This window comes from Schistocerca nitens, chromosome 12 (genome assembly GCF_023898315.1).
Source record: "Schistocerca nitens isolate TAMUIC-IGC-003100 chromosome 12, iqSchNite1.1, whole genome shotgun sequence".
Classification (NCBI taxonomy): domain Eukaryota; kingdom Metazoa; phylum Arthropoda; class Insecta; order Orthoptera; family Acrididae; genus Schistocerca; species Schistocerca nitens.
Genome location: NC_064625.1, coordinates 15852603 through 15870637, shown reverse-complemented (window position 1 = coordinate 15870637; position 18035 = coordinate 15852603). Strand labels below are relative to the sequence as shown.

Below are 18035 nucleotides of genomic sequence, written 5' to 3'. Positions count from 1 at the left end.
ACATCAAACTAAAGGAACAACAATAAAATAATATGTTTTGGTATTCAGATTAGAGTCTATTTGAGGAAGAATCTTAAACTTATGTTGATGGTATGTGGCAGTAAACTGGAAGATGAAAAAAATAAATGTAGTGTGGTGAAGGGGGTACCTGCCATACTTCAAATCAAAAGATTCAGGGTTCATTCCTCAGTCCTACAGCTTTTTTCCTGACAGTTTTCGCTTCTTTCACCTCTGGAAACCATTTTTTAATGTTAAAAATGCCAGCGGCACAGTGGTTCAGAATTCACATTAAACTGTTGCTCTCCCTAAAACTAACTGCGCAGCTCGGTTCCAAGCTAAGAGGAAGGCAAGGGCATATCACATCCAACATGGCCACCCCAGGGCATTACCAATTAATGTCAACCCTAAGTTATAAATTTCTTGATTTAGCCTGACAAAGTTTCTGATGATATTTTGTTTCAAAACACAGAAAACTCATTCCACATATTTTCAAATACCTTTTAAAATCCCCCAACCGCTCATTCAGCTTGCCATCGACGAGTTTCTGATCGTCGTTGAGATACTTCAGTCTGATACGTATGCAGTTTCCGGCATCTTCCGCTGCAGAGCTGGCTTCCTCTGCAGGTGGAGCACTAGCTTCCACAACAACATCAGACGTTGCATTTGGCTCTAAAAGAGTCACCTGAAATCAATTATTTATGAAATAGAAAATGCTGAAATGACTGTATACACAAAGGTATGCAAAAGAAGTTATAACTGCGCAGTTCGATTCAGTTTGTAGTAAAGGTCACTAGGTTTACAGATTTGTAAGCACCAGAGAAACTTTTGAAATATGGTGTTACAGGAGAATGTTGAATATTAGATGGGTACCTCAGATAACTAATGAGGAGGCACTGAATGGAATTGAGGGAAAAAATTATGGTACAACTGGACCAGAGGAAGAGATTAGTTGACAGTGTAACAATATAAGTCAAGATGGATGTAACGGAACTTGAATAGCGTATTTGCCTCTATTGGTTACGGTAGAGAGATCAATCTTTCGGTCCTGTCTGTATATTTATATATAATATTGCATGAATAAAGGCTGAGCGAGTGTAAAGCTATCGTTAAAAACGCACACCGCGCGATTTGTTACGATTTGGTCTGTCATAATAATAATAACATGCTTTTGAATACAATTAAAATATAAAGGTGATACCTGTTTAGTGTTATTGGAAATAATATGTTGTAAATTAATGAATAAGGTAGCCGATCCTATAAGAAGAGGTAAAATTGGGCATATTGAGGTGTTTTGCTTTATATCGACGAAGGTGATGATACGGCGTCATTTTTTTTCGTTTACTCTTAGAAATAAACAAGTAAAGAAGTGCAAATTGTGCGTAGTGAAAAATATAGGGGCAAGTTTTAAATAACTATGGTATACAATCAGAGTAACAAAACGACATTTAGTTACATGAAATCATGGATAGCGAAGTGTGGTCATTAAATTGAGTACACCTACAGGGCAGTCAATTCCGGGATAAATCTATACGCATCTCAAGAGGGACGCGGTATTGAGAGCTTTTTTTTTTTAATTATATCGCGGAGAGCGGGCTCCAGTTTATGAAAAGGAGAAAAACGTTAACTTTTACATGAACTCTTAATAATTGCGGATCGGAGAGAAAAGTGTGTAATTGCCTTACACCTAACAAACATTCATGGAGGCGGTGGCTAAACTACAAGAGTCAATTACAAAATACTGTATCATTATCATTGACTGTTGGTATCGAGCAACCAAAACTGTTCATCAAAGGGTTTCGATGGAACTTGGGAGTTAGGGTTCAGGCACTCGCATATACTTCACATCTGAGTGTGAATGAGTGGTGAATGCGAAATAAAACTGTGAACAAAGTTACGTTAAATAAAACAGAAGAAACAAGACAGTTTGATCGTATCTGTTTTTATTCCATAAACTGTAACATTTCTTATCATTGTGCAAAGCCTTTATAGACAATCGTTATGACAATTTGCTTCAAAGGGATCTCGTTACGAGTTAAGTTTTGGGGACCTGGTCAAGAGGAGGTAGTTCGTAGATCCTAACTACTGCAGCTATTCTGGAATCAGGTGCTATGGTGACCGTCGTGTGTTGTCAATGACTTAAGGTTACCGTATCTCATGCTCTAAGATCGACGCACCTTTCCACTTGGTATAACGGTGCCTCACGGTAACAACGACAACGCCAACGATGAAGGAAGATATGGTAGAACAGGACACATCGCGAGGCATCAAGGAACCACCAGTTTGGTGATGGAAGGAAGTGTATAAGGTAAAACTTGTAGACGGAGAACAAGAATATGTACAGAGTGATTCAAAAGCAACTGAAAGTAACTGTACACACTCTGTGAGTGTAACATATGCATCAAAATAAGAGAAACATGTTAAATAAAGTTTATCTCCAATTGCTTTATTCCAGATATATGCAGTTGAGTAATGATCACAAGTGCACCACAATTCTTTGTGATTCAAAAGTAACAGTACACACTTTGTGGGTATAATGTATGCATCAAAATAAGCATAAAATGTTAAATGAAGTTGTGTGTGAAACTGCTTTATTTTATAGTTATGCAGTAAAGTAGGGATCCCTTCGTGTCATTGCTTTCTGAGAAGAATTACTTTTGTGGTGTCTTCGTTACCCTTGTGATTCCTACTTTACTGCATACTGTGTTCAAACTGATGTCCACGTAGACAAAGACAGTGGCATGCTCAACATCTTATCACTCTCTAACTGTTGCTGGCTCTGTCAATCTCATTCTGCACAGCTGTACAACAATTTTCAGTTTGCTGTTGTAATTGTGCCACATTTTGCAACACCGTACTCAAGCTCCTCGAGACGGCCCCAAGGGTAGGAGTCCAGGGGTCAAAAGATCTGGCCGGCCAAGCAACTGGTCCTGCACAACTTGTCCACTTAAAAGGATAAGCAACATCGAGATGCTCTCTCGCTTGCCGACTGAAATGTGCAGCAGCACGATCACGCATAAACTGTAAATCGGTTTGTGTAGCAAGTGGGACATCGTGAAGCAAATCGTCCAATTCGTGTTCCAAAAACTGTCAATACCCTTTTGACGAAGCAAGCTGCGATATTTTTACTTCCCCTCTTGTTTTACCATATGCCCCCTTAAAATTCATTTTTTCATGTCTGACTAATTATCATTAACATACTGGAGTATAATCTGCATTTTCATAAAAGAGAAAGGTTGGCCCTCAGTTTTAAAGAATATAACACTAGATCTAATTTTGTGCTTAGTTTTATGTATGTAATTGATTTTCTAATTCATTTTGACTATTCCTAGTTAGTATTGTTATAGGGTGAAGTCAGTAACTGTTTTGTAACTCAAATTCTATTGTTGACTCATAAACAAATATAAATTCTGTACTAATTGTAAACATTTGGAGGAACAACTAATAGTATTCTTAAAGGATCAATTTGGTTCTATTCGAAAACATGCTAGCAAAGCCAGCCCTTAATTAATTCCAAAGTAATCAACAGTTTTGTCAAAAGTATTTTTTGGGTAACAATATCTGTTAATTTCATCACTTAAACAAATAATTCGGCCTAACTCTTGTAGTAGAAGAAACTGTTAAAAAGAACCAATTTTTCGATGCATGCAGTTAATTGAAGGAGTGAGGTTTTAATTGTGATTTCTGTAAATTAAACATCAAATAATGTGTAGTTTCAGTGCCTATTATTGTGAGGATATACAGGGTGTTACAAAAAGGTACGGCGAAACTTTCAGGAAACATTCCTCACACACAAATAAAGAAAATATGTTATGTGGACACGTGTCCGCAAATGCTTAATTTCCACGTTACACCTCATTTTAGTTTCGTCAGTATGTACTGTACTTCCTCGATTCACCGCCAGTTGGCCCAATTGAAGGAAGGTAGTGTTGACTTTGGTGCTTGTGTTGACATGCGACTCATTGCTCTACAGTACTAGCATCAAGCACATCAGTACGAGCATCAACAGGTTAGTGTTCATCACGAACGTGGTTTTGCAGTCAGTGCAGTGTTTACAAATGCGGAGTTGGCAGATGCCCAGTTGATGTATGGATTAGCACGGGGCAATAGCCATGGCGCAGTACGTTTGTATCGAGACAAATTTCCAGAATGAAGGTGTCCCGACAGGAAGACATTTGAAGCAATTGATCGGCGTCTTAGGGAGCACGGAACATTCCAGCCTATGACTCACGACTGGGGAAGACCTATAATTACGAGGACACCTGCAATAGACGAGGCAATCCTTCGTGCAGTTGATGATAACCCTAACGTCAGCATCAGAGAGGTTGCTGCTGTACAAGGTAACATTGACCATGTCACTGTATGGAGAGTGCTATGGGAGAACCAGTTGTTTCCGTACCATGTACAGCGTGTGCAGGCACTATCAGCAGCTGATTGGCCTCCACGGGTACACTTCTGCGAATGGTTCATCCAACAATGTGTCAATCCTCATTTCAGTGCAAATGTTCTCTTTACGGATGATGCTTCATTCCAACATGATCAAATTGTAAATTTTCACAATCAACATGCGTGGGCTGACGAGAATCCGCAATTGTGCAATCACGTCATCAAGACAGATTTTCTGTGAACGTTTGGGCAGGCATTGTGGTGATGTCTTGATTGGGCCCCATGTTCTTCCACCTACGCTCAATGGAGCATGCTATCATGATTTCATACGGGATACTCTACCTGTGCTGCTAGAACATGTGCCTTTACAAGTACGACACAACATGTGGTTCATGCACGATGGAGCCCCTGCACATTTCAGTCGAAGTGTTCGTACACTTCTCAAAAACAGATTCGGTGACCGATGAATTGGTAGAGGCGGACCAATTCCATGGCCTCCACCCTCTCCTGACCTCAACCCTCTTGACTTTCATTTATGGGGGCATTTGAAAGCTCTTGTCTACGCAACCCCGGTACCAAATGTAGAGACTCTTCGTGCTCGTATTGTGGATGGCTATGATACAATACGCCATTCTCCAGGGCTGCATCAGCGCATCAGGGATTCCATGCGACGGAGGGTGGATGCATGTATCCTCGCTAACAGAGAACATTTTGAACATTTCCTGTATCAAAGTGTTTGAAGTCACGCTGGTACATTCTGTTGCTGTGTGTTTCCATTCCATGATTAATGTGATTTGAAGAGAAGTAATAAAATAAGCTCTAACATGGAAAGTAAGCGTTTCCGGACACATGTCCACATAACATATTTTCTTTCTTTGTGTGTGAGGAATGTTTCCTGAAAGTTTGGCCGTACCTTTTTGTGACACCCTGTATAAGGGCCCGATTTTTTGTTCCGAGACAGTCAGTCCACGGCCGAGTTAACTTAACTGTGATGTAAGTGTAACACAATTAGGCCATGTGTTAAAACAATGACAGTGTCTGTTCAATTTATTTGATAGACAGTGAAATGTGTGGTTTGGCTTTTACTGCTCATAGATGTTAACAGTAACCTATTGTAGCAGTATGTGGATGCTTGCCTGCAACCTATTAATGAGGCTTATCGAAAGTTAAACAACAGAGCACTGGCCATATAAATGTGTATTATTGGGGGTTGTGAACTGTGAAAGTAAAGAACTGCGAAACGCGAATGTGCATCTGTCAGCTACTTCATTTAAAGTAGTCAGCGTTGAACTTCCACCCTCATTTTTCAGCCAGTATCACAACACAGTACGTCGACTCCAGGCAGAATCGACAATGAAATAAAGCAGGCAAACGTCACACTCTCCACCAATCAGGTACTGTGGAGTAACTTGCAGTCCAATTAATTGACTGTACACTTCACTGCGCCAAATGTTCACTGCAAAATGATTTCGATATCACCCTACTGTAGTTATGTGAGGATTCTCAAATGTCCACACGTGTAAACTATGAACATTCACGATACCTGCCTGGGTACAAAGGCTCTCATCCGTAAACAGTACTCGATGACTGAACCACGAAACAGCAGCACGGCACTCAAGTAACCACTGACAGAAATTCTGACGTCAAGTGTAGTCTACAGGTGTCAGCTAGTATACTATTTGCAGGTGAAAAGAGTGGAATTGCTGTCTGCATTGCAGGCGCCATACAGCTGATTGAGGAACCCTGACAGCGGCACTTATATGGCTGGATCTGCATCTACCTTTTACAGGATAATCCTCGATACCCAGTCCATCCAGCTGAGGAAGACCTACCCATGGCACAACACAAATGCCGTATTCCCTTATGTGCCTGTCCACAGCTGTGAAAGCATGGTGGTTTGGTACTTTTCTGTTTGGAAGCATTTTCATATACCGTCAGCTAGCTGCTCGTGCATTGCCTTCTGCTGCACCGTTTGGGTACGCCATCGTACCGTACGTATCAACTGCAGTCTAAGAACTACTGACAGAATGAATGTATGTAGTACATCTGGTACCGGGGCAACCACCATACAGTACAACAGGCCACAAAAAAGTCAAGTAAATAGAGGCATTTTGTGCCAGAATCAACCAGGCAGCATAGAGGAGTGTACAAAACAATATCAGCTGACATGCAGGCCAACACGACATCCCGAAAACATGTACTGGCCCATGGTGTTCAAATGGCTCTGAGCACTATGGGACTTAACTTCTTAGGTCATCAGTCCCCTGCCCGTAGTGTAATGCCTACCAAAAATGACATTATGCATCATCGCTCAGAATAAATAAATTTCACATAAATCTTTATTTAACATTTTACTCTCATTTTGACGCATACATTACACCAAGGAAGTGTGCGCTGTTACTTCTAAATCACCATGTACTGTAGTGAGCAGGTTCAAGTGGACATCGGCTGCTGCGGTTACATATGGAGAGGCCTGCACAGGACAGAATAGCACAAAAGCTACACTGAACCAGCTTTTGACTGAAGACCACAAAAATAATGACAACTGCTACAACAATGTATCAGGGACACTTGCAGAATTACGCACTTATACCTGCAGCTTGTTGCTCTTTGCTTCCGAACTCAATATTTTAAATGAACCTCAATCATTTACCAAAACATTATCACTATCTGCTTAAAAGTCACTACCCCTTTGAACTGCAATACAGCAGCTATTCTGCGTGGCATGCATTCGACAAGTTGTCGTTTGGTTTCCGGTGGTGCATGACAGCAGATGTCTACATACAGATCTCACAATTCCTGTAAATTACAGCTAGTCGCTTGTGACCGTGGAGCTGGTGCCAAAAACATCGCAGATGTCGTCCTGTCGAGCACTATCGTGCTCCACAAACAACTGTAGCACGATTCTGGCTTCGAGACACAGACAGTTACCCTGCCGGAATACGCTGCTGCCGACAGATGAGACGTCGGGCATGAAGGGATGCGATGGTTCACAATAATGTCTGCAGCTGTTGCAGTGCCTTCGATTACTACCATGCGTCCCACAGAGGTGCAGACAAATGTCCCCCGCAGCACGATCCTGCCCCCTCCGGCACGATATTAGATTCTAACAGCTGTTCACCTCAATGAGAATGTATTCGGTCACGATTGTCGGCCCAGTGTGAGAAGGAACAAAATTCACCTGAAAGGGAGACATTTCCATTGACTCCCAGTCCAATCTCAAGGTCACATGTGCGCTACAATCATTAGTGACAATTTTGTCAGGTGAACGTGGGAACACATAGGAGTGTGCATGCACTCAAATAACTGTCTTTGCCACTTTGGAGATGCTCGTGCTGGGCTGCAACAGTGTGGCCTTTGTCAATAACAATACAATGAAGAGGAAAGTTGCCACTTATTATATAGGAAAGATGCTTAATCGCAGATAGACACAATAAAAGACTGTCACAAATAAGCTTTCAGCCAGTAAGACCTTTGTCAAAACTAGATGACACACACACACACACACACACACACACCTGCAACTGAAGCCACACTGCGAGCAGCAGCACCAGTGCATGAGGTGATGGCAGCTGGGCGGAGATGAGGAGGAGGCTGGGGAGGGGGAGGGATAGTATGGTAGGGGTGGGGGACAGTGAAGTGCTGCTGGCGAGCCTGCAGGCATGAGGTGGAGAGAGGGTAGGGCACCTATGTGCAGTTGGGGGGTTAGACAGAGGGCAGGGGAGAGGTAAAGAGGATAGCAGAAAAGGAGCGATGGTGGAATGAGGGCTGTGTAGTACTGGAATGGGAACAGGGAAGGGGCTGGATGGGTGAGGGCAATGACTAACGAAGGTTGAGGCCAGGAGGGTTACAGGAACGTACAATATATTGCAGGGAAAGTTCCCATCTGCGCGACTCAGAAAAGCTGGTGTTGGTGGGAAGGATTCATACGGCACAGGCTGTGAAGCAGTCTCTGAAATGAAGGATGTCGTGTTGGGCACAGTGCTCTGCAACAGGGTGGTCCACTTGTTTCTTGGGTTTCACAAGTAGCCTCACATTTGAGAGGATAGGTGATGTTTGTGACCGGACTCGAGTAGGTGGTGGTGGGAGGATTTATGGGACATGTCTTGCTTCTAGATCTATTACAGGGTCAGAGCCATGAGGTAAGAGTTTGGGAGTGGGGGTTTTGTAGGGACGAACAAGTTTATTGTGTAGGTTCAGTGGATGGTGGAATACCACTGTGGGAGGGTGGGAAGGACATTTCTCATTTCACGGCATGACGAAAGGTACTTGAAATCATGGCGGAGAATGTAGGTTGGTTGGTTGGTTGGTTGGTTTAAAAGAGGAGGGAAAGGGACAAAACTGCAAGGTCACGGGTCCCTTGTTCCTAACCAAACAATGCCACAAGTGTGAGAATAAAATAGACAAGATGTATAACACAAAATGGAAGGAAAGGAAAGACCACAAGAATGAAGGAAAGGCAACGAATACTGAAAGGAACAAAAGAGGACAAGAGAACAACAGAGAGATGCAAGAACAAATTAGAAGAGAGTAAAACAAGGAAGCAGATTACAATGGCTGGCCGACCACGAAAATAAAAAGGAAAAGCCAAGCACCCTGCAACACATTAAAACCTTCACCCTAAAAGCACTAGGGTGGAGGACACAGAGGGAGAAAGGACAGGCGCTAAAACTCAGATCGAAATGATAAAACCTACTCTCATGGATGAAACGTAAAACCAAATCAGCCGATGAGGCGTTGTCTGCTAAAATCAATGATAATGAGACCGGCAACCGAAGATGAAGTCTCAGGGCAGCCTAAGAAGGACATAGCAGAAGAATATGGGCCACTGTCAACCGGGCGCTGCACCGACACTGAGATGGGTCTTCACGGCGCAGGAGGTAGCCGTGGGTCGCCCATGCATGGCCAATGTGGAGCCTGCAGAGAACCACAGAGTCCCTGCGAGACGTCCTCATCGAGGACTTCCACACATTCATGGTCCACTTAATGGCTCGCAGTTTGTTGTGCATACTGAGATTTTGCCATGCCGTCTCCCAAAGCTGAAAAACCTTGCGGTGCAATAACGAACACAGGTCAGTTGCGGGGAGGCCCATCTGCAGAAGTGGTTTGCGTGTAGCCTGTTTGGCCAGCCTGTCAGCTAGTTCATTTCCTGGGATTCCGACATGACCAGGGGTCCAGAGAAACACCACTGAACGACTGGACCGTTCAAGGGCATAGATAGACTCCTGGATGTACACTACCAAAGGATGACGAGGGTAGCACTGGTCAATAGTTTTCAGGCTGCTCCGAGAGTCAGTACATAAAAGAAAAGATTGCCCAGGACATGAACGGATATATTGAAGTGCACGAGAAATGGCCACCAACTCTGCAGTGAATACACTCACCCATAGGGTAAGGAATGCTCCTCAACATGACCACCATGCACGTAGGCAAAGCCAATGTGACTCTCAGCCATCGAGTATTTAGTGTGTGTCTATTTTTAGTGGCCATTAATGGTCTAGCAGCAGCTGTCAGGCCCTCCATATCACCTTCTCTGTATGCAGATAACTTCTGCATTTCGTACTGCTGCTCCAGTACTGGTGTTGCTGAGCGGCGCCTACAGTGAGCCATTCACAACACAAAAGTGCAGACACGTGCCGTAGCCTATGGCTTCCAGTTTTCAGCTGCGAAGTCGTGTGTCATGCACTTCTGGCGGCGTGGTACTGTTCATCCGGAACCAGAACTTTATCTGAATGATGCTTCATTCACTATAGTGGAGACATTGATTCTTAGGACTGGTTTTTGATGCCCCATTGACTTGGCTACCTCACCTTCGTCAGCTTAAGCGGGAGTGCTAACAGCACCTCAATGCCCTCCGTTGCCTGGGCAACACCAATTGGGCTGCAGATCGCTCTACGCTGCTGCAGCTCTACAGAGCCCTTGTCCTATCCCGAATTGGTTATGAGAGTGTAGTTTATGGTTCAGCAGTGCCTTCAGACGTTGCATTTACTCGACCCTGTGCACCACTGTGGGGTTCGACTAGTGACAGGAGCTTTTTGGGCGAGTCCGGTGACCAGGGTACTGGTGGAGGCTGGTGTCCCTCCATTGCAGATCAGACTTGTGCAACTGCTCGCCAGTTACGCAGCACACATTCATAGTTCCCCTGAGCATCCAAATTACTGTCTCCTTTTCCCTCCCACGACAGTCCATCACCTGCATCGGCGGCCCAGATCGGGGCCAACGATTGAGGTTCGTGTGCAGTCCCTACTCTCCGAACTGGAGTCCTTCCCTTTACCACCTCTACTTGCGGTCCGTTCATGTACGCCTCCATGGTGTACACCTTGGCCGCAGCTTCATCTGGACTATTCACGTTGCCCTGCAGGACTCCATTCTCATGGATATGGATGGAACTATGGGAGGCACCATCTTGGACAAGGAACGTACGGAGCCACAGTAAGTTATGGATAAAAACCGGGAGAAGGCCCAGGAGACCCCACTCATACAATGTGGCAAGGATATGATGCTACTAGGTCGTGTGGTATGCATTATGTAATTCCAAAAAGTCGGCAACCAGGTGTTGCTGTCTGGAAAAGGTTGTTCGGATGGCAGACACAAGGGACACAAGATTATCAGTGGTAGAGCGACCCTGGGGGAAGCCGCCCTGACATGGTGCCAGCAGACCACGTGACTCCAGGACCCAACCCAAACGCCGACATAACATACGTTCCAACAGCTTACATAGAACATTGGTGAGGCTGATGGGCCGATAGCTTTCCACCTCAAGCGGGTTTTTAGCGGGTTGGAGGACTGGAATGATGGTGGTCTCCCGCCATTGCGATGGAAAGACACAATCCTACCAGATCCGGTTGAAGATGAGGAGGAGATGTCGCTTGCAGTCAGCTGAGAGATGTTTAATCATCTGGCTGTGGATCCGATCACGCCCAGGATCTGTGTCGGGGCAATGTGCAAGGGCACTGAGGAGCTCCCACTCTATAAATGGGGTGTTATAGGATTTCACTGCAATATGTAGTGAATGAGAGGACATTCCCTTTCAGCCGCCGTTTGAGTGCCTGAAAGGCTGGGGGTTATTTCTCCGACGCAGAGGCTCGAGCAAAGTGCTCGGCAATTGCGTTTGTGTTGGTAGATAACACACCATTTATGGTAACACCGGGGCACCTGTTGGAGCCTGGTACCCGAAAAGACATTTAATCTTTGCCCAGACTTGGGAAGGTGACGTATGGCACCCAATGGTCAAGACGTATCTCTCCCAACACTCCTGTTCCCGTCATTTGATAAGATAGTGAACACAGGCACGCAGCTGTCTAAAAAGGCTATGAAGTGCTCCAGGGAAGGGTGGCGCTTATGCCACTGTAGAGCTCACCGACGCTCCTTAATTGCTTCAGTGACTTCCGGCAACCCCCAAGGGACTGCTTTACGCCTCGAGCACCCTAAAGAGCGAGGGATCGCGTTCTCTGCTGCAGAAACAATTGTTGCAGTCACTTGTTCAACCATCACATCAATGTTACCGTGTGGGGGAGATTCAACAGTGACAGCAGAGGTGAAAGTTTCCCAGTCTGCCTTGTTTAAAGCCCATGTGGGCAGGCGTCCGTGGGCCTGACGCTGGGGCAATGACAGGAAGATGGGGAAGTGGTCACTACCACACAGGTCCTCATATGCTCTCCGGTGGATAGATGGGAGAAGTCTTGGGCTGGAAATTGATAAATCAATGGTTGAGTAACTACCATGAGCCACACTGAAATGTGTGGCAGCCCCAGTGTTTAAGAGGCAGAGGTCGAACTGAGACAGTAAAGTTTCGACATCTCTGCCTCGGCCAGTAAGCATGGTACCACCCCACAAGGGGTTATGGGCATTAAAATCTCCCAAAAGTAGGAAAGGTTTAGGGAGTTGATCAATCAGTGCAGCTAATACATTCAGGCGTACTGCACCATCTGGAGGAAGACATACATTGCAGACAGTTATTTCCTGTGTCGTCCTTATTCTGACAGCCACAGCTTCAAAATGGGTTTGAAGGGGCAAATGTTCACTACAGACTGAATTTAGGACATTAATGCAAACTCCACCTGACACTCGATTATAGTCGCTACGGTTCCTGTAATATCCCTTATAGCCCCGGAGGGCAGGAGTCCGCATTGCCGGGAACCAGGTTTCCTGGAGGGCAATGCAGATAGCAGGTGTAAAGCATAACAGTTGCCGTAGCTCAGCCATTAGGTGGAAAAAACTGCCGCAATTCCACTGTAGGATGACGTCATCATGAGACTGGGAAGGCATGGAACAATTAATGAGGCAGTTTACGCTGCCACCAACTTTTTGCCTGAGCAGTCTATATCCATTTTGTCTGAGGGCCTGGTGAGATTTAGGTTCTCAGCAGATGCCAAAATCTCCACCCCATCCTCAGACGCAGAGCTTGTAGGTAGCGGTGGTGTGGGTGCCACCACAATTTCCTTGGTCTTCGGTGTTTTCTTTTTGGATTTCTATCGCTGCTCCTTGGGTTTCCCTGGTTGGGTGGACTTCACTTGCTCAGTCTTCTCCGGTACTGATGATGAGCATGAAGCCCTACGACCAATTGCTTTTGGGCTATTCAGCCACTGGCGGGTGTCGTCTTTCCCACTAGCAGAAAGCTGGGAAGGGGGTGACCCAAGGCACCCCTTCCTCGCGAGAGAAGCCGAAGAAGACTTACGCTTCTCCGGCTTAGAAGTGGGGACGGATGTCCCAGATGGTTGGGGGAGTGTTGCTCCCAAAAGTAGATGGTGCAGGAGCAACAGGGAGGGAAATGCCCCCAACCATCAAGAGGGCAGGTGTAGTCTTCCGTCTCTGAGAGGTGACTTGGGTTAGCGGAACTGATGGTGCCAGAATTGTTGTAGGCGTGGCGTAAGACGATGTCATACGCACAGGATGCAGGCATTCAAATTTTCTCTTAGCCTCAGTATAGGTCAGTTGGTCCAGGGTCTTGTGCTCCATGATTTTCCTTTCTTTCTGGAGAATCCTGCAGTCTGGCAAGCAAGGCGAATGGCGCTCTCCGCAGATGACACAGATGGGAGGTGGGGAGAGGACCCTGGTGGAGACGCCAGACGAAGTGTACACCTCGCCGCTCTAAATTGGTGCGCAACTCATCGTCAGACTGCAAAAGAAGGTCCCTGTGAAATATGATACCCGGGGCCATATTTAAGCTCTTATGGGGCGTGATGGTTACAGAAACATCCCACAGCTTGTCACAAGCAAGTAACGTCCATGACTGGGCAGAGGATGCTGTTTTGATCAAGACTGACCCAGATTTCATTTTGGACAAGCCCTCCACCTCCCCAAACTTGTCCTCTAAATGCTCAACAAAAAACTGAGGCTTCATTGTCATGAAAGATTCCCCATCAGCTCTCGAACATACAAGGTAGCGGGGTAAATAAGATCCGCTGCCATCCTCCCATGGTGTGGCCAGGGAGAGGAATGATTTGGGGTCGTACTTCTGTGCATTGAATTGAGCTCATGATCACTTAGAGACTGCTGGTGTTTTCCCACCAGCAAGAGACGATGGACTACGCTTCATCACGTGTCGTCCACCTTGATGCCACTCACTCCAACCAGGGGCCCTTCCCAGGGCGCCATGCAACTGCAGCAAAGGCCACCTGGCAGGACGGCCATTGCCGGGAATCCCGATGCCCCAGGGGATGGGCATCTACCCCTTGGCATACATGAGGAGTTAATGGTGCAGGCATCAGCAGAGTGATCCCTGTGTGGTCAGGGGGCTACAACCAACAGGGTACATGGCGGCCCCACCACAACAAACTAGCTATCGTGCTGGGTGTCAGGTGCAAAGACGTCCATGGTCATCGTCGACGCAGAAAGTGACACTGCATAGTGCACGGTGGAAAACACACCCAGGAAGGTGTCCTCACCCACGAGATGGAGAATGGGCGGGACAGCAATGCGACAACGAGAAAGTGGGCTAAAGATCTCAATGCACGATGGACACGCTGCACCATGTAAGGCACCCTTCCCCAATTGGCTCGCTCTTCAGGAAAATTTTGAAGAACGGAGGTCAAACCCTACAGGGGACCATCACATAAAGGCCGAAACATGTGAAACTCCTTTTAATCGCCTCTTATGACAGGCAGGAATACCTCGGGCCTATTCTAATCCCCGTACCCACAGGGGAAGGCAGAGAATGTACTTCAGTTGCTTCAGTGGCACAGTTACAAGGGGAATGCTCCTCTGTGGCCAGACAGTGAGTCTTTGGGAGGTGGAGGGAGACTAGAAAGATAAGCCACAGGAGATTTTTTTTAACAAGGTTGGAAGGGTAATTAGTGTCTGTGAAGGCTTCGGTGAGACCCTCAGCATATATCGAGAGGGACCTCTTGTCACTGCAGAAGCAACGACCACAGGTGGCTAGGCTGTATGGAAGGGACTTCTTGGTATGGAATGGGTGGCAGTTGTCGAAGTGAAGGTATTGCTAGTGATTAGTAGGTTTGATATGGATGGAGGTACTGATGCAGCCATCTTTGAGGTGGAGGTCAACATCTAAAAAGGTGGCTTCTTGTGTTGTGTAGGACCAGGTGAAGCAGATGGGTTGTTGAGGTTATGGAGGAATGTGGAGACGGTGTCCTCACACTCGATCCAGATCGCAAAGGTGCCATCAATGAATCTGAACCAAGTGAGGTGTTTAGGATTATGGGTGTTTAAGAATTCCTCTAGATGGTTCATGAATAGGTTGGCATAGCATGGTGCCATGCAGGTGCTCGTAGCCGGACCCTAGATTTGTTTGTAGGTAATGTCTTCAAAGGAGGAGTAATTTCGGGAGAGGACATAGGTGGCCATGGCAACTTGGACTAAGGTTTCGACTACCTCTCGTTGTGCCCTGAAATGAGAAATGTTCCTGCCCACTATCCTCCCCCCCCCCCCCCAACCCCCCTACAGTGGTATTCCGCCTACCACCGAACCTGCACAATATACTCATCCATCCCCACACAACCCCTGCTCCCAACTTCTTACCTCATGGCTCATACCCCTGTAACAGACCTCGATGCAAGACCTGTTCCATCCTCCCACCACTACCTATTCCAGTCCAGTCACAAACATCACCTATCCCATTGCAGGCAGGGCTCACTGTGAAACGAGTCGTGATCTACAAGCTAAATTGCAACCACTATGCTGCATTCTATGTGAGACCAAGTGGACAACACTGTTGCTAGCATGCTGTCTAACACGACATCCTTCATTTCAATGACTGCTTCAGAGTCTGTGCCATATTGATCCTTCCCAGCAACACCAGCTTTTCTGAAATGTGCACGTGAGAACTTTCCCATATCCCTCCTGGCCTCAAACTTCGTTAGTCATTGTCCTCACCCATCCAGCCCCTTCCCTGTTCCCATTCCAGCACTACACAGCCCTCATTCCCCCATCGCACTCAGTCTTTTTATGTCTCTCCTTTTCTGTTACCCCTACCCTGCCCCCACCACTCCCCTGCCATCCGTCTAACCTCCCAACTGCAAATAGCTGCCCTATCATCTCCCTGCCGTGTCCCTACACACTCCCCAGCAGCATTTCACTGTCTCCCCCCCCCCCCTCTACACTTCTATCCCTATCCCTCCTTGCCTCAGCCTCTCCCTTACTGCCACTCAGTCACCACTCCCATCATGCACTGATGCTGCTGCTTGCAATGTGGCTTCAGTTGCAGAGCCTGCAGTCATACGTGTTTGTGTTTGTTTGTTTTTGTGTGTGTGTGTGTGTGTGTGTGTGTGTGTGTGTGTGTGTGTTGTCTATTCAAGATGAAGGCCTTGCTGGCCACAAGCTTATTTGTGACAGTCTTTGTTGTGCCTATCTGCGACTCAGCATCTCCGCTATATGGTGAGTGGAATCTTTCCTTCTCATAATATTGTTGGCCTTTGTCAAAATTTCGTAAGTCAGGGGCTTTTTTCATTTATGCCCTGCATTACAGCTACAACAATTTCCTGTTTGTCTGTGCTCTGCTTATATACTTGCCCTGTTGCACCACATTGCAAACCACCACCAGATGCCATTCAGTCTCGCGGTGGACAGAGGTCATCATGTTTTGCCTCATCGGTATATCTGTCACATTTTGGCCCATTCTTTAAGTTTATTCTTTCGTTTGGCCCCATATCGAACCTCTGGCAGAAAATGTTGATAATAATAATGATAATAATAGTGCTGATAATGTTTCACAACTAGCCTTAAGTTTCTTGAGCCGTGCATGCACTGGGTATAATATTTGAATCGGACACAGCCAATAGGCGCTGCTCACAAGGTGCAGATGCATGGAGGCCGCCGCCGCCGCCGCTGCTGCCACCACCAACACCACCATCATCATTATCATTATCATTATTCATTGATTGATTGATTCATTCATTCATTCTGGTCCAAGCTACCAGAGATGGCAGTCCTGTGTGTGAGGTGGTGTAGCGATGCAAGGGGCACAAAATTTGTTATAAAAGTCAGTAAATTACTCAAAGGACAGTATTTTTTCAGTACAGGTATTTCATTCATTCCGAGCAAATGTCAATTCGTGACGTCATCGTCCAGTCACGAGTTGAATGTAATCTGAATCCCTTTTAATAAACTAATAATTTCTCTCAGGCAATAAAATTTTATTGATTATGAAATACAAGTTCTTGAAGTTTATTCAGCATCGGAAATGTTTCATTAGTAATTACATGCCATAATTTATTTGTTTAACATAAAGGTGTTTTGAATTTTGTATGCATTAAAAAGAGTGAATTTATGTGCGGTTTTTACTCTGAGACGAGTTATCACTTTCAGTGCAAAAAGTGCACTTGTACAATTCGCTGACCTATGTGGTGAATTTTATTTTGTCATCTTGACCCGAATGGAGAGTAAATTCAGTTCATTTAAACTTTACGTGAGATAGACACATCACATTATTACAAGAAGTTGTTTAGCCGATTAGGGGAAACTGAAACCTGGCCGCTCGATTTGAAATACGTTACACGCCAGTGCACTAACGAGCTGTCCAGTAAATCTTGTACAATAGTTGCAAATGTGTTTGGACTTAATGCACGAAGTTGGGCATTAATTTTGAGACAAGTGCCGATTTTGACAAAAAAATGAACCAAAAGTTTATTCAAAGCAGCTTAATTAATTCATTAGAACAATTTGCGACATAGTAAGGCCCATTACACACACAAAGTGTTACACAAAGTTTGCTGACTGCATGAGAGTATTTTTCTTTTCATAAATTCCAATAAACCAGCAGTTTCAAAAGTTAAATTATTAACTGTTGTGTTACTTCACTGACAGTCCTACACCACTACGGAACTTGTTGCATCGTGTCTCTTCACAAGAGATCTCTAGAAGCCGGGATAAACAAGAAGAAGAAAAAGACTAAAGAAGAGGCATTGGTACATAGTGTGCTTGCTTGTGTGAATGAGTGAGTGAGTAAGGGGGAGAGAGAGAGAGAGAGAGAGAGAGAGAGAGAGAGAGAGAGAGAGAGAGAGAGTGTGTGTGTGTGTGTGTGTGTGTGTGTGTGTGTGTGTGTGTGTGTGTGTTGCCTTCTCTGAAACTGACTTCGACTGAAATCTAACGTATAATTGTCTTTTCTTTGTTCTTTTCTCGAACTCAACGTGTCATCTTTAAGGTGAGAAGCCACGTAGTTTTTCCTTATATCATGATATTCCAATCTGGAGTTT

At 45.5% G+C, this 18035-nt stretch overlaps 1 protein-coding gene across 2 annotated transcripts in view; it reads right to left on the bottom strand.

Moving 5' to 3' along the window:
- The window catches only part of LOC126215140 (transmembrane and ubiquitin-like domain-containing protein 1), a 65821-nt gene that overhangs the window by 12370 nt on the left and 35416 nt on the right, over positions 1–18035 (bottom strand). For both annotated transcript variants that reach the window (XM_049941802.1, XM_049941803.1), the window contains exon 4: positions 498–682. In XM_049941802.1, coding sequence (XP_049797759.1) covers positions 498–682 — 185 coding nt within the window. The remainder of the gene's footprint in view (positions 1–497; positions 683–18035) is intronic.